General features: G+C 40.5%; 2 protein-coding genes across 4 annotated transcripts; one reads left to right on the forward strand and one right to left on the reverse strand.

Annotated features, from left to right (window-relative positions):
• Window positions 1–677: 677 nt before the first annotated feature.
• On the reverse strand, window positions 678–8,853 carry LOC108925535 (5-aminolevulinate synthase, nonspecific, mitochondrial-like). The gene is made up of 11 exons (XM_018737549.2): window positions 8,779–8,853; window positions 6,550–6,728; window positions 6,173–6,355; window positions 5,658–5,798; window positions 4,955–5,177; window positions 3,530–3,714; window positions 3,259–3,438; window positions 2,933–3,097; window positions 2,386–2,654; window positions 2,141–2,303; window positions 678–2,047 (listed from the first exon to the last, which is right to left on the reverse strand). Exons 2-11 carry the CDS (start codon window positions 6,710–6,712, stop codon window positions 1,890–1,892), a joined length of 1,830 nt encoding a protein of 609 aa, XP_018593065.2. The 5' UTR covers window positions 6,713–6,728; window positions 8,779–8,853; the 3' UTR covers window positions 678–1,889.
• Window positions 8,854–11,191: 2,338 nt separating this feature from the next.
• On the forward strand, window positions 11,192–25,223 carry LOC108925514 (inositol-pentakisphosphate 2-kinase-like). Of its 3 annotated transcripts, none has more exons than XR_001965413.2 (14): window positions 11,192–11,419; window positions 14,578–14,637; window positions 15,092–15,187; window positions 15,347–15,413; window positions 15,748–15,866; window positions 16,019–16,108; window positions 18,497–18,555; window positions 18,667–18,739; window positions 19,383–19,662; window positions 22,074–22,209; window positions 22,487–22,589; window positions 22,778–22,857; window positions 23,021–23,661; window positions 25,058–25,223. XR_001965413.2 is itself a non-coding variant. In XM_018737517.2 (13 exons), the coding sequence occupies exons 1-13, from the start codon at window positions 11,339–11,341 to the stop codon at window positions 23,244–23,246; spliced, it is 1,470 nt and encodes a 489-aa protein (XP_018593033.1). In that variant the 5' UTR covers window positions 11,192–11,338; the 3' UTR covers window positions 23,247–24,398. The 3 variants fall into 3 exon arrangements, 1 of the variants encoding a protein (XP_018593033.1); XR_001965412.2 differs by having other exon boundaries at window positions 25,077–25,223; XM_018737517.2 differs by lacking the exon at window positions 25,058–25,223 and having other exon boundaries at window positions 23,021–24,398.
• Window positions 25,224–25,363: the final 140 nt, after the last annotated feature.

Below are 25,363 nucleotides of genomic sequence, written 5' to 3' on the forward strand. Positions count from 1 at the left end.
TATGACAATTCTATATGAACCTGCTTTAGAAGATAACATAAGACTGTTATTAGATATAACATAGGTTTTACTGTTCTACCTAGGCCTGCTAGATAAATTTTTAACAAAGACAGAGATGGAGAGACAGAACAAAGACAGAAATCATGCAAACTTATGAGTCAGTATGAAACTGCACTTAATGCTTTAGCATTTAAATGAAAAACTTCTTGAAAAACCACTAGCTTTTCTAGGTGCTCATAGATGATACTAACCATTGTGATTATAGCTGAGCTCCTCTACCGGACCTACAGGCAAAGCATAGAGGATAAGAAGAAACTTTGATTTACTCTATTAACATATTTCTAATTATTTGCCCCAGAAATTTATTTTGAATCACTACATTTACATCGTTGCATTTCTTCAGAGTTGTCACAAAGTTTCCATGATTTGATTACTACAGATAAAATGTCTAAAAATGAGTCATATCAAAATGTTTGAATTATGTGCCCCAAGGGCACAATAAAAACATTGAAATTGAATCAGACTGAAATAAAATGCTTCTCAGTGACAGCTTTTGACAACCAAAAAGCTTCATCTCAAATTACATAAACTATTCTCAGATTCAGTAAACTGTTCAAGATTTTATGATTACCATTTACTACTTAGGTTATAATTATTACTATTCTTGATGTATCGTTATTTTCATTAAAATACTTATGAAAAGCTTAAACTTTTTGGGGAATACTTCATACCTGTATAAACTGGTGAGCTGTGGCTCCTGAATGAATCATGATGTTCCCCACTGTCCACAAGCTAAGTTGATGATGACCGTGAGACGACTGAATACGGACACATAAGCAGCTGGTCTGACAGTGTCGGAGAAGGTATGCATGAAGGCCCCCGCTAGCTGGCCACTGTTGCGTTTTGACATGGCCATTTTCTTATGTTCATTCTGTGCCTGCGATGACTTTGGCTGTTTCTCTTACATCTTGATGGGACCATGTCCTTGCTGTCCTTGGCCTTTGTCCTGCCCGTGTGGCCACCTCTGCCTCTACAATTGGCCACTTGACACTATAACTGTCCTCAATCGTTGCCATGTCCCCTCAGCGTCTAAAACATCTTAAATGATGCTTTCATACAATCCCAAAATGCAAGAGATTGTATAATAACATCTTTAAAGATCAAATAGGTCACAAAATCTACTGTTAGGGAGAAAAAAAAAAAAAACCTTAATGTATTAGAGGCCCATTTTCCTTAGTTAATGCAAATGAATTAAACTTTCTTCTACCAAATCAAAACAGCTTAATTCCAACAGATTACTAGTGTTATTTTTGGTTCTTTCTTGTATTTACCCATAAATTTTGAATAATTACATAGATGTTGGAAGCAACAATAGAAGATAGCACCTTTGTGTCTAGTACAATACGATGCAATTGAGCTTTGTCAGATGTCTCTAAAATTTGTTTTGCATCGTAGCAGCTCTATCCTTCAGGACAAAGGCATGTTGCAAAACAGGGCAGCACCTTCTAAACCATCTGGGCACAGTTCACATTACTTAACCACACTGGCACATTTTATCAAAGCAGTGATGGAAAGAAAATCCGAAAAGCAAAAAAGAAAAAGGTCTTCCTTCTCCGAAGGTAAAGGAGCCCATTCCATCCCTGATGAACAGCAAGTTTTGGAGCGCTATCATTTGATATCCATGGATCAATCTTTCTGCCCTAATTGAGGTGTATGAATGTGTGCAGCTAAACATGATTTGGTCTAGCTGGTCACATAGTACATCTTTATCATACTATGGATTAAATATTTCTAAACTTCTTGCTAATCCCGTTGAGGACAGTGGCCCAATACTAGGCACACGCAGAACATATTTCATATTCGTACTTGCTATAGATGAAAAGTAAAAGTCAAGCACTAACTGAAATCATGTAGTTCATCCCACTGAAGTAGGACCTTTCCTTCTTGCTCATCTCCTCCAAGTGCAGCGGCTGCTGGCAGAGCGTACACAATGCACACTGTGATTTCAATGGCAGGCCAACTTGCTTCCACACCATGACCAGCTTTTCTGTTAGTAAAAGAAGTGAAGTAGAAGGAGATGACAAGTCCGCAGGCATGCTAGAAGAACCGTACCAACATCAGGTGTTCAGGTTTTACTCACCAACAAAATACTCCATCATCTGCGGGGTGTGGTGCGGTGTGGGAGCAATGCGCAGAACCTCTTCGCCCCGGGCGACAGTGGGGTAGTTGATGGCCTGGACGTAGATGTTGTACTGGCTCATGAGTACATCACATATCTCAGTGTTCTTGGATGCGTTCGAAACCTGGTAGCGACAGGAGGATGATTTAAAGTCAACGGGACTGAGACGGGGTTTTCTAGATGAAGAGCCTCTAGTGGCTGCTCACCCTGACTGGGATGATGTGGCTGGGGCAGTGCACCACGGGCAGGCCGGCATCCATGAGCATTCGCCGGAGCAGCTTCACGTTGCGCTGGTGACGGAGCCTGAGCACGCGACCCTCTTCGCTCTTCAGCACCTTGATAGACTCCTGCGCCCCAGCCAGCAACATCGGTGGCAATGAGGTGGTGAAGATGAAGCCTGCAGCGTAGGACCTCACCGTGTCAACTAGCTCAGTCGTGCTGGCAATGTATCCGCCCACACAGCCAACTGCTTTCCCTGCACCGAATAGAGAATGGCTTCTTCTTAACACACTTAAATGCTCTGATCTAAATTTAATGGCAGCAGGTTCAGTAGCAGAATTAACTTCATTCAAGCAAGCAAGTCACTCGGGAGAAGAAAGGCAACAAAGGTCAGTTATTCATTCATTTATTTATAAAAGAGATTTCATGTTTCACATAAGTAGCTATAATCCTTAACCATTGCAGAGGCCAGAAGAAAACGGGATATTCCAAACGAGAACGGAGCTTGTTTGCTTCTTATTTCGCAGGCCTTACCAAGTGTTCCGGAAATGATGTCCATCTTGTGCATAATTTTGTCCCGGTCTCCGATCCCACCTCCTTGTGCACCGTATAACCCAACCGCATGGACCTCATCCACATATGTGATGGCACCAAACTTATGGGCAATGTCACACATCTCCTCAAGAGGACACACCCCACCTACGGCAAAACTTCCATACTTAACCAGAGTTGGCATGTATACCATTAGTAGTTGTGCTTCACCACCAGATTACAAGATTTTTACCTGAAGGTTAGTTTTACACAATCAGCTCCTTCCCCCATCCTACAAGAGGCTTCATAAAAAACACAAAATGTCATACCGTTCATAGAGTGCACCGTTTCAAAGGCAACAATCTTTGGGGTTGATGGGTTAGACCTCTCCAACAGCTCACTCAGGTGGCCCACGTCATTGTGCCGGAAGATGAATTTGGTCGCCCCACTGTTTCTGATGCCCTGGATCATCGAGGCATGGTTACCAGCATCAGAGTAGATCTCACAGCCTAGGAACAAAAGAGAAAACAGGGTAGAAGCGTTGCTCAGCCAACATGGACACAACCCCACCTGACCTTCCAGTGGGTTTCACTGTAATACCTGGAAGCAGTTTGGCCAGAGTGTATAGGGTGGAGTCATTAGCCACAAAGCAGGAGCTGAAGAGCAGTGCAGCATCCTTGCCATGCAGTTCTGCCAGCTGTTGCTCCAGCTCCACATGAAACTTGCTGGTTCCAGAAATGTTGCGTGTACCTCCAGCTCCTGCACCATGGTTCAGTAAAGCCTCCCTGCAATGAAAGAGAGTTTTAATTTGTCACCAGAACCCATGCAGCCAGCTCTGCCTGGTTAACTAAGAAGACTGGGGGCAGCTGGCAGCATAGGGGTCACAGGTTCAAATCCCACCTCCAGCTCTAAGTGCCTTTGAGCAAGGAACTCACCCTAAATCGCTCCAGTAAAATTACCCAGCTGTTTAAATGGGTAAATAATCATAAGTTGCTTTGGAGAAAAGTGTCAGCTCAAGCTATAAAAGATGCAAATGTTTTTCAGCATCTTCCTGCACCACTTTCTTTCCTCTCCCCATTTAAGATTTATGTGAAGCAAACATGACCTGTATTTACTAGCCCAGCTGACACGTGACAGCAAAGCACACCCAAATAACAAACAGGTGGGTCGTCTTGCTTCTCCAGAGTTAAGAGCTCATATCTGGTGTCCATGAGTGTTACCAGTTGTAGTAATGCCAGTACGAAGAGACAAAAGATTACCACAGAGACCGATGTACAGATAAAGAGAGCTGAGTGAGATCAGGAACATTATAAATGTATACATAACCAGAGTTTGCCAATCCATAATTGCTCAGTCTGTACTGACTATGAATTTGGATATATTTATTATTACTTTTTTTTTTTTTAATTTAGGTAATATATATTAAGTTTTGATGTACTGTAGTTAGAAGTTATAAAGTCGCCTTGGTTATCTTTATTATAGTTATGATTCTAGTTTTTACAAAATGTAACCCACAAATTAAAGGATGTCCTGCATTTGTGGTGCATGGTATATCAGATAATTAGCACGGTTTAAAAATGCACTCAGATACCGCACGGTGTTTGGCTGGAACATCCTGTGTTTCTTCATGTTTTGAATAACCACCAAAACAATTTAAAGTGCTCTCGTTGTATAGGCGGTAAAGCCCACAATTAAAATTTTAACTAAAATACATAACAATGTCTGCATTATTACTCTTTCATAAGTTGTGATTTTGAGATAGTTTGGAATAACAGTGCTTTCTGGCCCCATTCGTGTTGAGGAGCAGGGTACAACTAGCCCGGAAGCACTACAACCCAGCATAAAGGGCATTTTCATATTCAACACCCCTGAGTTAAAGGGGAAAATGCGCAAGATTACAGGATACGAAAACCATACGTAACCTTTGGCTCGGAAACAAAACCGTTGAGGTGAGCAACACCTTCATCAGTGAATCTCAATTATACTCTGTAATCATGGCCAGGTGAAGTTTGCTAAATTACTTACATGACGGAACGAACCACATTTGGGTGACGGCTCATTCCCAGGTAATCGTTGCTGCACCAGACCGACACCTTGCGGGCTAAGGGCGTTGAAGCAGAGTAATCCTCCGCCATTGGGAAAAATTTTGCCTTCCTATTTATAGTTTTAAAGACACGGTAGGTGTGATCATCCTTTTTATCTTCAATCTTCTTCTTGAAGAACATGTCATAATGGAAGATGGACATCGCTGCAAATAAATATTGGGAGTGGGGTAGAAAAAGGAGGCATGCTATGAATAGCGTGATGCAACCTGGCATCAGGAATTCTCTAGTTCCAGATCCTCTGGCAATTAAAAAAAAAATATGGCTAAATGTTTACTGGCCAAGAGCTGAACTCATGTTATGGCCTTGATAACAGTATCGTGCCAAAATTGCTTATCAATTTGAACTTATTCTGGCAGCTCAGTGTTAAGAAATACTAAGCTTTGTAAAGAAGTACAATTGTGTAGGAAAAAAATTTGTTGGACAATTATGTCTTTCTACACGCAGCTGCCATGTGATGTATGATAAATGAATAAATGTAATATATATGTGTACTAGACAAATGTAGTTTGAATAAAGGCTTCTCTTAAGCAAATAAAACAAGCTCAATAGTTAACGCCACTTTTCCATTTATCCGAAGGGACGAAGAGATAAAAGCTTCACGCCAGATGAACAAGTTCCCTCACTTTTGGGCATGTTATTTTGCAGCTGTTGAGGCGTTGCCATCGGTTGCCGTCTCAGCACTTTGGTTAGGAGACCCCCCTGCTCTTCACCTTCTTCTTTAGGGATATTCGCCACGGCAGGATTCAACACGGACTCTGCGAGCTCTGACGAAAAAAAACAAGGTGTCATCCAGTTTAATAGTTCGCTGGTCAAAATAATTGTAGGGTTCCTCACGTCATAACTCCACTGCTGCTCAGTGTGTTTGTGATGTAAAACTACATACCTTCATCCAAGCCAGAGTATGAAGCAGAACATTTACTGTCATCTAGCTGGGATGAATACCTACTGGCACTGGAATTTCATCAGTAACAACTGTACATGAATAGGGGAGAAGATCCAAGATGGAAATCCACATACCGTAGTTACGCAACTGATTTTTTAAAGCACTTGGGTCACGTACTCTCTACGCGAAACTACAGCAGCTATGTTTTTATCAGCAGGACGTTTGCCGAAGCGCTTAGATCATGGTGAGGATTACCTGTCCGGACAGCTTGCATCTCTCGCACATCCTCCTGAAGTTCCAGCTGTGCCTTCCGCACCACACCACTCATCTCCTGCTCCATCTCTGTCACCAGGAACGGGCACCACGAGGTCTCAGGGTGACCCCAAGATGGAAGAAGGCGACCCACCACCAGCTTTTCGGGATGCTTGGCACCTGCAGCTAAATTTATAAAAAAAGATAAATGGCTCATTGTACACATTTGATATTGGCCTTTATCACACAACCAATACCAGCAATTGCTAAGAATACATTCTTGGCAAGATTCATAAACATAAAGGGACAAAATTTACCAATCACTTGTGCTATTGCAAAATAACCACATTTTTCTTCAAAGAATAAAACTTCATGCTCACTTTGGTCTACCTTCTTGAAGCTGGAGAAGGTGCAGGTGAAAGGCCTGGATGCCATGATAACAGGAGACCTCTGTGCATAAACCGCCAGAATCTTCCCAGCTTTCTGCAGCAGAACCTGGGGAACCCGTGATAGGAAGGGGCAGCGGCGGATCATCATGTCCATCTCCAGCTGTGGGTATCTGAAAGGGAGGGAAAAGCTTCACTCACCACCACGGCAGGGCACGGAGGATAAGAGAGTCACAACTCCCCCTGTGAGCATGGCAACAGGCTAGAGCAGCACATCCAATGAGCTTTAGGCAAAACTTTTTCAGCGGACCCCCTTTCTTCGACAGTCACGGCCGACAGCGAGCTATTTCAAAGGCAACGGCGACAAAAGATTATTACACAACATTTCTATCAGAAGTGCGGCCCACCTGAACCTAAAAACATACGTGTGGGGGGAAAAAAAAAAATCATTTGTAGAAGAAGCATCTCATAAGCTTGAAATTAAACTTTCAACCACAAATCACAGCACCACAATTTTAGCATACTGTTTTTTTTTTTTTTTTTAAACCTGAAAGCATGCAATCCTTTCCTTTTCAAGAACAGCGAAAGCAACCTGTGAGGTGTGATCGACGGCAGAAGTACGCAGCAGAGAGAGGCTTTGAAATGGCTTAATCCTCAGAATGTTTCTCTCCTGCTCCGTCCCTGGGGAGTCAGCTGCCACCGACACGCCCCTAGCTACCAAAAAAAAAAAAACTCAAAAGCCCTTCAGGAAACCAGTATGAAGAGAGCACAATGCCTTCATCTGGATGCACCAAACAAGACGGGGGAAGAAAAAAAAAAAACACCACCTTCTGCTAGATGCCCATTGCAAGCCTACACCAATTGATGAGTTTGGCACATTAATTCAGCAACCAGTGTTTTTTTTTCCTTCAGCTACATATTACAATATATGCTAATTAGCAATGTTTACAGCAGACCCCCAGGACAGACCTCACCATTAATTATGGGAAAGAAAGGGAAGATATTAATACCTAAAACAGAGGCTGACATCAAGACGCATGATCCATGAACATAAAATATAGACCTCATTCAGATAATATTACACTGCTTGGGTCCAAAAGTGAATAATCAAGCTTCTGTACTTATAAGAAAAATTTGGTTTATTATTAAAATTTATTAATTTAAATATCAGAGTGGAAGGGTGATTAGTATTTGCTATGAAAGGTCACTGATTTTGCTGAGCTGGAATCTTCGTCAGGTACAACTTTCCACAAGAAAGACACCATTTAAGACATTATTTTACATTCTTAAGTTAATTACTGTATATTAAGTCACTGGCTCCAGTTTAAGCTCGGTTGACTTAAGTTTGGTGCCAAGCTAGAAGGTAATAGCAACAGTAACTTGACAACAAGACGCGTTTAGAAGTCTGCGCTGATTTTTACTCACCGCGAAGGTTTTATTTTGTGTCTTGGACAAAAGCGGGACGAAATAGACGAAAAACGAAATTAGGACCGAAGAGTCGTTTCCTACACTGAAGCATTTTTACGGAATTGAAACCACTTAATATGTAAATCAAGCGAGTAAAAAAGGCACATTTCAACCACCAAAAAAAAATGACAAATAAATAAAAATCTACAGGAATTAATTTAAAATTAGTTTAACTGAATCTGCCGATGAAGATATGGAGGGTGGAAAATGTATAAAACAAATGGTCATTTCCATTTAGCAAAGATTGAAAGAAGGAAACGTCGCATGACACAAAAAAAAAAAGATTAAAAAAGCTACTCTTTAAAAATTAGTACCACGTGACGCTGCATTGGGTTTTACTCGCTATCAAAGCCAGTGTGCAGTTTTTCCTTTATATGTTGTATTATTAACTATAACCAGCTGAAAAAAGCTGACATTTTTGATTTCGTTTTCGCCAAAAAGCGGATGTCTTCGTGATGTATCGCAGAAGTGAGCGCTAACTGCACTTTCTCAACACCTCACCTGCCTGAGAGACAGGGTAAACTGAGGTACAGCCGGGCAGCGAGTGCCGCTATAACAAAACAGCGCATTATGTTTCGTTTTATTATTATTATTATTATTATTGTTGTTAACGTGGTTCGTCGTATTTCGCGTTGCTGCTTGAAAAACATGTTCTCACTAAAGACTCTGCCCAACTACTTGTCCAGATGATTCATGGTAGTAGTCTACAGGACTTGATCATCCGCAACATTCCAACCAGACCCCTCGCTAGTCTACCTCTGGCCGCTTGATGGTCCTACGCGCGGAGATTCTTCGTTCTGGCTCCGTTGCGGTAGAACGACCTCCCCCTCTCTCCCTCAGAACTGCTGAATCCCTGTCCACATTGAAAAAGGGTCTTAAAGCTCACCTTTTCCGCACTCACTTCGCCCATGATATAAGTTCACGTAAGGTGTAAATGTTCAAACCATGCTCGGATCAATCCTTTACAGAGCCACTCCTGCAATGTAACGTAAATGTTTACAAGCATCTCCCAAAAAAAAAAAAAAAAAAAAAAAAAAAAAACCTACTAGGAAGGTGATCAGGAATCGTAGATATTCTGGTAAACTTTTATGCAGCGACTCGTGTGATGAACATTGTTCATATGATATGGTGAAGGAAACTAACTGTACTTAAGACTTAAGTTAAGTATCACACGTCTGCATCTAAGTGTCTCTTTCTCCTAATGTAATGGATACATTGTATTTTCTATGAGATGTACGTCGCTTTGGAGGAAAGTGTCTGCTAAATGAATAAAATGCAAACGTAAATGTGTCGAATTCCGCGCTCAAAATTATCCATTTATCCATTATAAGAAAAATAAGTATAATGACCAAACTAGTGTGTGACTGCTCACCGAACGTACACCGACCTCCTCGTTGCGGTGTAAAAACAGTGTAAAAGCTTTTGGTGGGGAACTTTTCGTGACGCGAAATCAATGCGGGTAACGAAACGGGTCATTATTTTGCTCGCATTGTAAAACATGAACAACTGCAAGTGGGAAATTGTGCAGTTCTTTAGCAGGAGGACGCCTGAATACGGTTGGTTAGAGTGGAGCACCCTCTGTTGAACCTTCTGAAAATTACCCTTGAAAAAAAAAAATTAAAAAAAAAAGAAAAAAGTGGGCCAAACATTGAGTTAGTGTAACCACGGTCGAAAAGAGCTGATGTGGAACCTGCAATTCTGGAGATAACTAAAAATTTGATCAGCTGGTACCATAGAGGTTGTAGCTACTACCATTGTCATTGATTGCACCCAACAGTCTTAGGTTCAATTCCCACCTCCAGCTGTAGTACCCTTGAGAAAGGCGTTTATCCTAAATTGCTCCAGTACAACCGTCCACCTGGATAAATAATTGTGAATTGCTTCGGAGGAAAGTGTCAGCTAAATGTAAACTACTAATGATCTTTTCCCATTTCTTTAGTCCCTGTTCTTGCATGTGCCTCCAATCCTTCGCTTTTACCAAGAACATATTTGAGGTTACCAAATATTAATTCTCATTAATAAACATTAAGGTCCCCCCCCCATCTCTGATTAGTCATCTTTTGAGATGGGGAGCATCCTAGGACTTCTGGAAACAACATTGATTCATATGGTGTAAAGAAACTAACTGCACTTAAGAATCACACATCTGTATCTAAGTCTCTCTTTCTCCTAATGTAATGTACAAATTGTATTTTCTACGAGATGTGCATCGCTTTGGAGAAAACGACCTGCTAAACGAATAATTGTAAATGTACAACTTTATATAGATGTGATGGGCCTGCTCCTTGTTCGCTATCCACTGGATTCGACTCGTTTTATGTTCGCACAACTAACAAAAGCTGAAGTTATCTTAGAAAGGTTAATAAAAGTTGAAGTGCAAACGCTTCATATAGGCATGACAGTAGCAGGTATTGAAGGGGGGGAAAAAAAAAAAAAAGAAACCACATTGTAGACCCATGGTCAGCCTTGTCTTTGAGTGAAGTCTACCTGGTATTGGTGTCAAAATCTCAAGTGTCCATCTCAGAAGGGTTATCTGAACAATGGGTCGTAAAACTATTAACAGTCAGTTTCATTCAGGGAATTAATAAATTAAGTAAGATCATGTGCGGCACTTTCGCCTCCATGACCACTAAACTAATAAAGCAGTTAACTGTATGTTTTACAGAAGTCAGGCTCAGCCCCATCTGTGTTCTTGACTTAAGGTGTAAAAATCTTGTATTTTTTTACTTTAAAATATGTTACTTATACCAAAAGTTTGATGACTAATTTAGCAAAAATCAAAATAAGATACTCATTCATTGCAAATGCGGAACTCGCGTAGTTGTCCTTAAGCCGAGTTTTAATAATTTTGAGGGAATGAAGCAAGCTAAAGTGTAGGGAACATGAGATTAAACAGAAACCTGGAAACACAACAAAGCTGAGTATGTTATTTAATTATGTACTACAGTCTAAGGACACAACTTAGTCGAAATGTAACGCCAAACAATTCCGGCTTCACAGGTTATGACGCATTTCCGTGGGCGGTTCAGTATCAAGAGGGCGGAGTTTAGATTTGATAGACGTAAACTTAAAGCATCGCTAATAGAGATTGTCATCCAATCAAAATTGGCGAGAGGGAGTACTAACCAATGGGACGTAGAAGGTAGGTGGGATATCCTTGCTTGTATAATAATAGGAAAAGTAGTAGCGGTCTACCGGTGTAGGAAGTGTTAGTTCAACATAAATCTAAATTAAAACAAAACAAAAAAAAGTTTTTATCTGACTGAACGAGCAGAAGCGTGACATTGATTCATACACATACGGGCAAGTCTTTGTTATGGAAGTAGAGAAAATGGACGAAAACGACTGGAAATACCACGGCGAAGGGAACAAGAGCATAGTGGTGTCTCATGCTCAGGTAAGTGCCGTAGCTAACCGTGAAGCTAACCGGCGGTTCGCAGAAGAGCATAAACTCTTAAGTTTCAAAAAAAAAAAAAAAAAAAAAAAAAAAAAGTGTCGTATCCGCGTCTCGTGGCAAGACGACTACGACGCCGGGATATTTCTCAGTAACAAGGCGGTTTCACGACACTTGACACGGTAGACGGCTCCGCTCAAAGAATGAGTTGTGGAGCGCTCGCGGGAGGATGTGGCCGCTCGCTGCCGGCTCCCTCCTGTCCGCCCGCGCTCCAGCACCCAGTTCACCGCCACAAACATGTACTCGCCGATTAACTCGGTCTTGCTTCCCTCATCAAATCATCATGGAAACGTGTGCCGAAATCTGAAAAACGGGTGACATTCACAAAGCAACGAGCATCGTTTGCTAACTGCGGTGCAACCCAGTGGGAACTGCGCGCCACGCGGCGCTCTTCGCTCCCCCGTCGAGCTTCTGACATGTCTGATGTCAGCGAAGTTGCTTTAGGTTTTTCTAGTCGTAAGTTCTAGATGTAACGGGTTGTCTGGTTAGTTTCCCCGCCCCCCCGAACTACTTCAGCTTGCCACTTTCAGAGTTTTCACTACTTGTGAAGTGGACGGGGAACGTACTAGAACGTGTCAAGTATCGGGGGGGGGGGGGGGGTAGAGATATTCAGTCAGGTCAGGGACGTCATTATGTTTATTATGAGCCTTCGGATTGGAAACATTGTCTCCGTACTTGACACGTGACTCACCTTCTGCTGGTGCCACTCCTGGGACATTTAAAGCCGGTCTTGTCCTCGCGCTGTGCGGCACGTCACCTGCAGGACGTGGCATCAGCTGATGCCCTTTTGAAATTGCCACACAAGCCGAAAATTGCACGAGGTCAGGTGCCTTGATCAAGGGGTACCGTTGGTAACCTAGTAGTGATCGGAGTTGCTGCCTTAGTTTACACCTGAAGGTTGCAGGCTCGAATCCCCACCTCCAGCTGTGTGCTAGCCTTGAGCAAGGCACTTACAATGAAAATAATTTTAAGCAGCTTGATATTGTAAGCTGCTAAGCTGAATGAATAATTGTAAATGTACTGCAGCAGGATCCGAACCGGAGATGCTGGTTTAGAGGGCGATAGACTGACCGCTACCTGTACGGTGACGCCGAATGCGTGGCCTTGATGAATGTGCGGTGTAGGTGGCATTTTAGGACACGGTAGACATGTCAAGAAGGCAGAAATTATCAACTGAAAATCTGAAATGCTTGTTTTGCTTTGTCAGACCCCCCCTTATGTCTTGTGGTGGAGTATTAGTTCATTCCCAGCCAGCTGCAAGGTGGTAAACAGTGACGCTCCTTTCTTTTGGAACAGCGAGTTTTCCCATCTAAGGATCAGACTTCCCTACTTTTATTAGCTACAAGTTGTGTTGTAGATGCACTGGCTGGAGGAGCTATTTGCCACAAATAGAGGGGGAAAAGAAAAACAAAATATCTTTGTTTCACTTATGCTAAAATAATCTGCATAGCACTTTTTGTCCCCTGTCTTGGCTGCCATAGATTAGGTTGGTTTGTGCTGGTTTGAGGCAGGTTGAGGGAGTATTGCAGCTCTTATCATTGTTCAGAGGAGCCTTTCAGCCTCCATGCAAAAGGAAGTATATGAGGAAACATCTGGTTTGTGCAAACCAGCGGTAATCCGAGGCCTTTGTGGGTTGCTGGGTTAGACGCCTTGTCCTTTACAGCTGTAGAATAGAGTGAGCAAAAAAAGTTTCAGGTATTCTCCATACCATTTGGGCTCTCATCATACACAGCTGTTTTTTCCTGTTTACAAAGCTATAAGTGCCAGTTGTAGGTAAGGCATATTGTCATTTATAAAGGATATTTTGAAGGACCAAGACCTCTGCGGCTGAAGTCCAAGCTTGTACAATAACAGCTTCTTGTTAATTAGACCATGCAGTAGAGTAGGGTTTCAAGATGAAATTCATAGCAATGTTTATATTTACATTTATTCCTTTAGCAGACACTTTTCTCCATGATGTACATCTTAGCGTTGTACATTTGTCTTATCAAACTGAAAAACTATGAGATGTATGCGTTATAAATTGTTGGCTTGTTGAGTGTTGTTTTACATACAATTTTAGGAAATTTATGCATACTCTCTCCACATCATCCTGTATTGGAGAAGCAATTCTAATGGGCGTATTCATATATAGTCAGTTTCAAACATTTCTGTTGGTTTTGGATCTCAGCTGTTACAATGGCTGGTTTTTCATGTTCTGCCAACATACATTTTGCATGATTCAACATGTTGGATGTGTATTCATTTCTCTGCCAGTATTTGTTGGGTAAATGTGTGGGTATCTGTAAAAAAAATACTATTGCAAAATGGGACTGCTTGGGATGAGCTCTCTTAATCAAAAGGAAACACAAGAATTTTTGAAGTTTACACACCACAGAAGAGTACGTGGTAGGGACAAGGTATAAAATGTATTTTAAATACACATACCCATACAAGTAATGACTGCAGTCACCATTTGGAAGAAGTCTTTGTAGATCATTGTCATTTTTAATCCAAGGGTTTAGTGTAGTACATCACAAGGTCCTACTTAGACATACTACATTTTGCTAACACATGTATGACAGTAGAACTTGATAGTGTTTTGGGTTTTTGTCATTTAAACAGACCAGTGAAGGTTTTCAGGCCACCAAAGACTTTTTTATCAGGTTGATCAGAATGTCCAAGACTGGAATGAATTTAAAGTAGGTTGAATAAAAAGAGCTTTGCATCGGGGGGGGGGGGGATCTGAACCTACGGCTTCAGTGTGACAGTGATATTGACAAATTGGTTTGTATATAGAACTTTTAAGAGTAGGCTGGTCTTTTTAAAGTGGATCTTAATATAACCTTTGATTAATTTTCAACACATAAAACTGGTTATCTGTTTTACTTACGGTCTGAAGTTGCAGTTCTTGTACTTTAGACACACTTATCCTTATGTTCCCATGAGTTTGATGTTACTGATGATGGAAAGAGAAAACTCAGAAAAATTCCTTTAGAAGAAGGAGGGTTGGGCTATGTGTTTCTCCACTGATTTTCTACAAATAAACTCATCTTGGCATTAATTAGACCTTCATTATTAACCTCACTAATTACTGTCATGTCTGCTCTTTTCCTGTTTAGCACTCGCAGGTCCTCCGCTTCCTCAAGCACAACGTGGAAGACCACAAGCACAGATGTCAGGTGGAGACCTTTAAATACATAGACACCTGTTTTCTAAATAAGTCCTCTCAAACTCTGTACACCTTAAATTACAAGTAAATGCCTTGGAAGTTTTTCATTCTGAATCTTTATGAAAATACAAATGCTCTTTACCTCTTCTATTTGACTCCCACTAAATTAAAATGTTCACTAGATGACCATCAGTTATGTAAGAGAGCTATCTTTCATTAAAACTTGCTGGGGATTCAAGGGGATAAATGTAGCCTCATGCACTTCTTGAGTATATTTCATGTTCCCTCTTGAAAACTCGTGTACCTTGGTAATTTGATTTCCCCTCCCCTCCTCAAAATAGTGATTTAATTTAAAATGGAATGCCTTTGTAATACTCCAGCAAAATTGCAGTCTCTCTGTGAACAAACAGGATGAATTAAAAAAAAAAAAAAAAATAAAAATAAAAATCTGTTTGTTGTTGTAGACCTCAGAGCAAGCCCAGCAACACATCCAAAATATTGTTGACTTTGGTAAACATGTCATGAGGCCATTACTTGGTGAGAACTACGTCCATCATGGGGTGAGTGTCTGTTTGTTGCTTCGTCTTTAGCGTTGATGTAGTGAACTTGTGTTTATCTCGGCAGATATTCTTTTCCTTGGGGATGGCGGTGAGTTTTTGTATAAACGTCTTTGAACAAAAAAAAGTCTGACAACATAATTGTCCTTTATTCTACTACAGGAGGCTGTTAAACTGCCATTGGACTTTGTCAGGCTGCTGTCTTTGAAGGTTGAGCCTGAAAGACCAGGTAAAAAAAGACAAAAAAGCACACATTAACTCTGGGATGAGGTTTTAGCTTTTGCTGTTTAAAAAAATATGGATTTATGCAGGAAATGTAAACATATACTGTATTTCCATATTTCTGGATCAGCTTCGAAGTAATGCAGATTTCAGAATGAAGTCCTTGTTGGTGGGTATTTTGTGATAGTTTACAGCTCTTTACTAAAATGAATGTCAGGAGAAAATCTACAGTGGCTGAAACTCTAGAGCTTGAAAGTGATGTGATGAAAGACTAAAAAGATATGCTCTCTTATTAGAGTATATGGTCAAACTTCTGCCTTGTCTTTTGTTCTCTGTTGCAGAATCACGCACAGACAAGGTGATGGACACCCTCAGTGGGTGGGCAATGTGCCTCCCTAACCTAACCCAGCTTCCAGACCACCTGAGCGAACACAGGCCTCCACTCTGTATAGAAATTAAAGTAAGCATGCCTAAGGGCCTTGGATTATGTTAACACACAGTTTTAGAAGTATGAGTCATGGCTGAGCCACTTATTTCTGACTAACAGGGCCAGTTTTATGCCTGCCTTTGTGTATATGTCAAGGTTAGATTATTCTCCTTTTTGTTTTCTAGCCAAAATGTGGATTTCTTCCATGGTCAAGGCACGTTACAAAAGATGTGAAGTTGAAAGCGTGTCGCTTCTGCATGCATCAGCACTTGAAGGTAAATACTCTTGGGACGCTGCCGGGATACACAATCCATTTGGTACTTAGCACATGTCGTGCAAGAAAGGCTGCTGGTGTTTCCCTACATGGCAACAGAAACGTTTAGAGATAAAGTAGCTGCCCTCAAACTTGTCAGTATAGCCAAAATGTTTCTTGTGCTGTTTCTTTGCAGTGTGTGTTCAGAGTTTGTAGTTAAGTTTCCCTTTGATAGTTAAATTCTGTAGAAGTTTAGTTTTAGTTACAGAGTATTTGTCTCCTATAGTCCCCCCCCCCAGAGAACCATATATTTTTGAGATCTGTCAGCTCGCTGATGTCAGTGCTACTTTTTGTGGTCTAGTTTCAGTGGTTCTTAGTATTAATGGACTCACATTGTTCTCATTCCTAATTGTTGTTCCTTAAGCAGAACTTCCTTTGTCACTTATCTGATGCCTTAGTAAATATGTACTAGTAGGTGTGATGACTCTCTCTAAACTATTCCTCTAGACAATATTTACAGAATATTGATTTTCATAGAGAATATTTACAGCCCCGTTTGCAAAAACAATAGGACAGTATGTAAAATTTGCTTGAGACATTCATGTCTGCAGCTATGCCTCCTTCTCTTAATGTAATGCATAAATTGTACTTTTGCTGAGATGTACGTCATTTTGGACAAAAGCGTCTGCTAAATGAATAAATGTAAAATGGAAACACAAAGTAGTGATTTGTAAATGCTCTTTTACCCATATTTAATTGAAAAAATTACAAAGACAAAACACTTGTTTTATCTCATAAACTTAATAAATTTACCCTGTCTTTTCTGTCCCTTCAGTGTTATCAGTACACTTCTTTCGCAATTCAGATTCTACTTTGCAATTACACTGAAAGATCTGGTGTGAGAAATTGATCCCTTTGAGTGATGGTGAGGATGGACAAATTTAGTTAGTTCAACCTTAGAATGGTATTTCATAAACTATGGGAAGAGTTCATTGCACACATTAAACCAAAGTGAGACAAATCTTGACTTGGCCATGTCTTCAGTGTGCATGTTTGCTATAACAGTATGGAATTACCCAGAACCTTAAACTAATGGGAAATGCACAGTGCATACATTGCTCTTCCTTTAAATAAGATGAATATATGAGTATTGATGATAACCTTGTGGGGAAGACCCATAATGCACTAGTCTGGCATGCATCTTATCTGTGTCACTGCTTGTCTAAAATGTATCTTATCACTTTGGTTAAAAGTGCTGTAAAACAAACAAACCCTGTTTTCCTCTGTTCAGCAATACAGCATTCAAGTGTTTAGCCCATAGAGCTGATTCATTCACCTGACGGTGCGAAAGTCCCCTGAACGTAGGCGAGGTGTTGAGCGCAAATCGGCTCACCTCCCCTTGTGTTTACGTGTTTCTGTAACACCAAAGAAGTCTTTCCAGATCTAGACATGCTTAAAAGGCTGCTTTTGTGTTTTGTTGTAGTGCTGTGAGTAATCATAGCTATTCATGAGTATTTAGTGAAACATCAGTTGATGTTCCACCAAGAAGAATGATTAAAGGTCCATCGCTTATTTCTTTATTCTACTCCGGAGACGCTGTGAAATGAGCACCGGATTACTGTGATTTAACAGACATCTTAGGGGAACAAAATGCAGGAAAGGTAGCAGACAACACCCTGCTGTTTCCACGAAAGTGATTTTCTGGAAGGCACATTGTCTTGAACGAGACTTTATGTTGTGGCGACGCCCATAAATGTGACACTAGGATTACTTGTGCTTTGTCACCATAATCAGTCATAGATGGTAAAAGAGGAAAAATAAGTGCATGGTTTCCTGCAGTTATACATTTTCACATTGATTATTCACTTTGCCACACACGTCTTAAAGTCCTCTTCTGTTCTGAGGATCCTAGTGATGAATTTTCTTTTGTCAGATAAAATTATCGTCAGATCTGATTGACAGCTTACAGTATCCCATTACTTCTCATAACGGACTTGGACTTCTGAGAAGAACTGTAACCTGCTATCCTTGATTTGCACTTGCAGTTTTCAATATTACTCTGTCGTTGCCTTTGTCACAACGACATAGTGTTGCTGTTACAATTTAAAACAAAAAAAGCTTGTCGAATTACTGCATTGCTAGTTTAACTGCAGTCATGGCCACCTTTACCAACCACAGCTGCATTAGCTATGTAATACGGCTTTGTGAATGAAGACTCTTCGCACAGAAATAGTTCACTGTTTCACTGCTACATTTAATTTCAGTGCATAATATGTGCAATAAGTTTTTAAAATGTCACTCTGAAATATTAAAACTGTGTCTTCCTGTGTTTCCAGCAACAGTACTGTATACAGAAGTGGAAACCTTGAAGATCTGGTTTTGTTTTTAGCTGGTGTTTATGTTTCTGCAGATTAGCAGTGGGAAGTGGAAGAGGCGGAGCCAGTACTGCCCCCTGGATCTGTTCTCAGGGTAGGCTTTTGTTTACATTTACTACTCCTCTGTGGTATTTGTGACTTCATGTAAAAACCATTCAAATATGTTACTTGTTACTTTTGTGTTAACTTCGTTTTTACTTGTAAGGAGCAAACAGAGAATGTTCCTCGCAATCAAACACTTATTAGAAGAAGCTCAAAACAACTTAAAAATCTTTAAGGTAAGAAAATGTTAACATGAAATTGTTTTAAAACCATTTTTGACATCTGTTGTTACTTTTTTGTGTAGTCTATCATGTTTGGACAACATATAACATGTTGATGCTATCCAATGCTGAATTAAAAAAGAATTAATTCTGTTGAAATAATGGAATGATCAGGATGATAGAGAACTGGGAGTACCTCACCTTTACCCTTATTGTAGCTCACAGTGTCCAGTTTTTCAATCAGAGGGAGCTCACACAGTGTCATTCAAACGTCAACATTTCTTAAAGTTAGAGAAACAAAGAAAAAACTTAAAGCCCTACATTTTCTTTTCCATGGCTAAAATTGACCAGACTGAATCAGAGTGCCTCTTCCTGTTGTTAAATCCAGTTTCCCACAGTCTACATGCAGACATGTTATTACTAATAATGGACATTACAGTATGACAATGGTAAAAGATAAATGTATCACTCCAGTCTTCCTTTCCTCATACACAGTACGCTTGCATTAAACTTGGTTGAAAATTGCAATATTCATTTAGTTTGCATTCTTTAATAATTTAAGGTAATTTAAATGAGCAGTACGTTTCTAATTCCATCTTTCAGCAAGTTTGATTGGGTGAGCATATCCGTGTGAATAAGTACTGTGGATGCTTCACAGAATGGTGAGCTGATCTTCGGCTGCAAGGACGATGTGGACCAGAAGCAGGACCTGAACGAACTGGCCCAGCACCTTTGGCCGTATTTCTCTCCCACCGTCCCGCTCATCCAGGGCCGTCCACACAGAAAGGCTGTGCTGCACAACCTCACCCAGGTTGTCACCATGGCTTTGCTCAGCAGTGGGGAACCAGGGGATACAACTGAGCACAGGAGGTTCCACCCGCCCAAGAGCAGGGATCACTGCCGCACCAATATGCTGCTCCAGGACTGCTGCCACAAAGGTGAGACTTCCTGAGTATGGAAGGATATGTTGTAGCCAACAAGGTAATAGAATGGGCTCAGAACATTTTCAATTAATGTTCTCCAAAAAGGCAGCAGTAATTGATTTCGAACAGACTATTTTGTATTCAGTCCACCTTGATAAAAGTGACTTTAGGTATTGGCACAGATATTTAAAAATGTAGTTAGCACTTCTTTCCAAATCAACTTAGCGTTGTGTAGACTGTGCTACTTAGAATGATTGTGCAGAGGGGGGAAAAAAAAAAAAAGAGTTGTAAAGGTTAGCGTTTAGTGGTCATGTAGCGGTGTCTAAGTTCCAGAAACAGGGCCATATCTTCCAAAGATCATTCAAATTATGCAGTCCTTGTGTTAACTTGTAGAGAGAGCTTCTCCTGTGGACTACAGCAATAAAAATATTTCCTTGCCAAATGTATGAACAACCTATGATTCTTCAGCAGAAACAGAATTTGGGTTTTGCTTTAACAAGAATGTAGAGAGGAAAATGTTTTGTGAAAACCATTTCAGTAAGCTTATATCCTGTCATGCACGTTTATAACACAGCTGAGATGTTCCATAAAATATCCCATGACAACATACTAGAGTAAGACAGGTTCTGTGAACGAGGTTAGCGTTTTGCCGGAGACAGAGGAAGGAGCAGATGGGGAAAACAGGTTAGTACACACACAAAGCATTAATCATCACTGAAAGACAAGTCAAAGTCATGCGCCCATGTCTCATTGTATACAGTGCAACGATTGTAGCCCTGGAACTGCTTGGTGAAACTTCAGTTAACTGACCATAGCAGACTCTCCTTTTCTAGGTCTGCAATACATTGCAATCTATACTACGTTACGGGCTACAAGAGACCATGATAATAGTCCAGTTCATATCCCTAGATATCTCCCATCTTCTGTCCAGATTTGAAAGAGTCTTGAATACTGCAAACATTCAAGAACAGGTGGAATTTAATATAATTTCATAACGAAAAAAGGTGAATGTGTTACCAGGTTTGGCTAACATGAAAATGGCTCCTACAAAGAATCCAGCGGGACATGGAAATAACTACTCATTTTCTTAAATTTGCACAGCCCAATAATCTAATCTTGTATTTGAGCCTCACTCATCTTATTCACCTTGGAAAGTTTCACGCTAGGCATTTTGTTCTTCAAAACAAGTCTAGAAGCTGTATTTTTAAGGAACTCGGGAGAAATAGCAAAGTAAATTTTTGGAATGAGTAAAACAAGTTAAAATTTTGATTCTACAGCATTAATTCTCCCAAAGAATGAAATTATTAAGGAGGCCCATGCAGCCAGATCCTTCTTAACCTTCCTAACCTGTATTAATTAATTGACATCATCAGCTGATTGAGACAGGTTGAAAAAAAAAAATTCCCAGATAAGTAAAACTGGAGTTACGCAGTTGAAAAGGATTAAGAATTAGGGGTACTCGGATGGTGGTAACAGAGTAGTTAGCTCTCACCTTCAGATCCAATGGTCACTGGTTCCTGTAGTGCCCTTGAGAAAGGCATTTACCCTAAATTGCTCTAGTTTTTTTTTTTTTTTTATAAAAATAAAAAAATAAAAACTGGCTGTGTAAATGGTTGAACTAGTGTAAGCTGCTTTGGAGAAAAGCATCAGCTAAATAAATGTATAGATGAATGTATTTCCAGAAATTTATAGAGATTTATGTTATGTCATGAAAGTTTACTACAGGGTATCACCTTAAATTGCTGGAGCTAATGTTTAAAGGTTGTTTTGCTACAAGAGTACATTGTTGGCCTAAAGGGAAGTATGATGGTCCTCTACTCTTACCTGTGTTTCTTTATGAAAATGTGTTCTCTCCTGTTGTCCCTTGGTTTTTTTTTTTTTTTTTTTTTTTTGACTTGGTCTCTAGTATTTGTCAGAATACGAGTAAATTGGACTTCTTGTCCCTGTAATGTGGGTAAAAACACATGTAGGTATCTCACAGCTTACACTGTGTTGTGAAATACCATGCTTCTCTAACTGAAGGTTTAATTCATGACTTTCAATAATGTGCTTATTTGTTCTTTTGCCGGTATTGTGCTGTACATCTCTGTAAGATGTCCACTTTTCTGGGTCCTCAGACTTCACAGAAGCCTGATTTGAATTACTGAAGTCTTCATGCACTAATATCTTCAGTTAGGGAAAAAAATCAACATCCAATAAATAGTACTTTTTGCAATTTATCTGACAGAAAGGGAGGGCTAATGAGCATAACTTCTCTCCTCTGTCTTTATTCCAGCCTGAAACTGTTTCTTGTTGATAACTAAAGGTTGTAGTAGTATCAAATTTGTGATTCCCATTGTTGTTTCTCACACTTCACTTTTCCTAAAGTTGTGAACAACTTTTGGCCATGTCTCGGGTATTAACATGGAGAACCTTTCCTTCTACAGCGAACCGTGGCCTGCCGAAAGACTGCGTACTGTCGAAAATCCTCCAAGTCCAGCTCCTGGATGATCTTGACATTGAAGGAATCTATCCTCTGTACAAGCGAGTGGAGCGCTATCTAGCAGAATACCCAGAAGAAAGGTAAGCGTGCTGTCGCTTTGTCACACAGCAGTGCATAGACTGTGGTGAATGACACGTGCACCTTCACCCAAGGTAGCAGAAAGGGTGTCAGGAGATACCATTGACTTGTAGTGAACTGAATTCTCCCCTAGGTGGCAGTCAAGTATTGAACTACTTTTCAGCTGACCTGTGTGTTTGAACATACCTGTTATCACACAGCTTTTTTGTCAAAATATAAAATTGAATTCAACTTCTTTGTTATGGGTCTGAATTTTTGTGTTTGTGTCCCTCCACCCAGGAGCAGATTGCAGTTAGATGGTCCGTACAATGAAAGCTTTCTGGAAAGAGTAAGACGTTGCCCTTCTGATGATGATGGCTCCATTGAGTATGCAGTAGGAAAGGTGAGTAGGATGTTTTTTTTTCAAGGCCTCTAATGTGAGACCTTCCCCCAAAACCTTAATGATGTTGGTATAACATTTTTATAAAAAACTTTTAAAATGTACTCCACTCTTGGACTTTTGCCAAGTCTGCTGATGTTCGATTTAATTGATCCCTTGCTTGGTTGCTCTTCCAACCTGCTTTTTCACAGATTCACCAGTACAGAGTTGCCATGGCAGCTAAAGACTGCTCCATTATGATCACACTTGCTCCCTATGAAGGGGATGATATGTAAGTTTTGCTAATGCTCACGACTCATCAGTTGGGTCACGTCATAACTCGAATCAGTGTTCTACTATGTGAAAGATTCCATATGTCTACTTTCATACACTGCACTACAAAGTAAATGTAGGTGCAAGTGCTTTTAGTCAAGTGTCTCCTTGATGTGTTTCAGCCTTTGGCCCACGTTGGAGATCCAGCCTTCGAAGCCCAGGTTCCGAGGCGCAGTTTCCATTCTTGACTTGGATCCCAAGCCCTATGAGAGCATCCCCCACCAGTACAAGCTGGATTTGCAAATTGTTAGCAACTACTTGCGGAGTGTGCAATCCAACGTGGAGCTGGCATCGCCAAACCTCTGCCTGAACAGCGAGGACTGCACTCTGCTATTTCACTCCGCTTGAGCATCTGCTGTTCGTTTGACACTTGTTAATCAAAGCCAACAGGTTGTTTCTTTTCCCCACTTCTTGTTGGGCTGCTGTGTGCCAAACACTGATGCTTTAGGATGAAGGGACCACAAGGCCACAGAGGCCCTGGCAGAGACTTTGTAAACAATGAAAAGTCAGTGGGTGCTTGTGTTTGCAGCTGTCTGGTGGCAGAGTGCAGAAGTGTTTCCACTGCAGCGTGATGTAGGCTGGAACTCTGCCACCTGAGACATGTTTAATTCAGCGGTTGCTCTAGAGGAGGCCTGCACAGTGGAACAGGCGAGGAGCTGCTGTGTGTTCAGGGTGGGTGAGTCCTTGCTGCATTTAGTTTGTTTTTGCAAAGGTGGCATTCGTGGGCTTTTCCCACTAACTTTCCTCTTGGCAGTTACAGCTGGTAAGTAACTAAAAATATATGCTTAGTATTCTCTGAGAATCATTCACATAACTATACTTGCCTCATCCTGCCTTCGGTCACTGTGATCATATTCAGTGACCAAAAAGCATCTGTTGCTTGACAATATTTTGATGTGATTGTTTCTGTAATGTTTTTTTTTTCTCTCTTTCCCACCACCAAGTACTGTAAGGGAACATTCTAATGGCAATATTGAAAACTATTGTTTTTGCTTAAATTGCTGGGGAAAAGGATACATCTGGTTCTGTGAAGTATTTAATTTTCCCACTTTAATAGTGTAATAAGAGGGTAAGTCAAGTATCCATAAAATATTTATTTAGAAAGTTAAAATGTTATTTTGGATAACTTACTCTTAAGCTCACAGGCATAAGGAGAGCTGCGGAAGGATGTTTCTTGCCCACTCAACAGTTTTTTTTGCCGCACATGTTCCTCTGGTTTTATAGAGTTTTTGGTTTTTTTTTAAAGGCATCATGCAGTTATGGACACTTGTTCATGAGGCAGCGACATGTCTGTGCCTGGGAGTTCTGTCTCTGAAAACTGACTACTGAAAATATTCTGTGCACTTGTAAGCTGTGCCTGTTAACTGCTTATGAGGTTTTTTTTTTTGTTGACTTAATTTCTAACCTAATTTGATGCGAGAAAAGGAGGAATGGACTTGGGCTATGGGGTGGCTGCCATAGTTCAAAAAAATGAATAAAATTGCATCTGCAATAAAGAGACGACTGAACTGGATGACTGATTTTTGGGGTTTAGCTGATGAACACGGAGCCTGGGAGCGTTTTACATTGTCATACACCACCTCGACCAAGTGACGCCGTGTTCTGTTGCAAATTTTTTTTTTTTTTTCCCCCCTCCTTCATCAGTGTACTCTATCTGTTAAATACGTCCATTAGTCGATTTTGTTTTTTGTCACCTCTTAAGAGTATGCACACATTATTTCCAAAATATGAGTTAATACACCAGTGTGGTGTTAGTAATTATCAGTTAGGAATACAAAATGTGATTAATACACTTTTATAAATGAAGATTCCAACAGCAGTTCATATTTTGAATGAGTAATTAGGATAATTTGTTGAAAGATACTGTGTCCACTTTAGGCAGGACTTGGTTATTTCTTAACCAACTTATGCAGTCAGATCTGTAGTTTGGTGTTCTTTCAGGTCTCTATTTATTTATTTATTTATTTATTTATTTTTAATTTTTACTGCCCATATCTGGTAAGACTTAAAAAGGGTCTGTTTTCTCCTGCACGCTGACATTCGTGCAGTTCATTGAGCAAGATGGACCTGCTGTTGTCTGTTGCCTGAGGGCTGCTTCATTTGAACCCTTATCTGAATAGGTGATGAGCGATTTAGTAACTAGAAAGAATTTTTTTCAGTTTCCTGATATATTTCTAGCCTGGAACATGGCAGGGGTCCAAGGAACATAAGGAAAACAGGAAGTGCCTTCTGCCTGCCCCTCTACATGGAGGAGTACAAAAAAGGTATTGTGTGACATTGACCCTCCAGTTTCCTGTTTTTTCTGCGTACTCTACCTTTTTGCAGCCAGGCGCTTCTTACGAGGAGTTGACTACCTCCTCAGACATCTCACTTTAATGAGCACAGCCAGTGTTCCCACTAGTTCAGCCGGTGCGGATTCGTCAGCTTAAGGAGAAATCCACTGATTTTCTGCACGCAATTCGCAA

This window comes from Scleropages formosus, chromosome 1, assembly GCF_900964775.1.
Source record: "Scleropages formosus chromosome 1, fSclFor1.1, whole genome shotgun sequence".
NCBI classification, from domain to species: Eukaryota; Metazoa; Chordata; class Actinopteri; order Osteoglossiformes; family Osteoglossidae; genus Scleropages; species Scleropages formosus.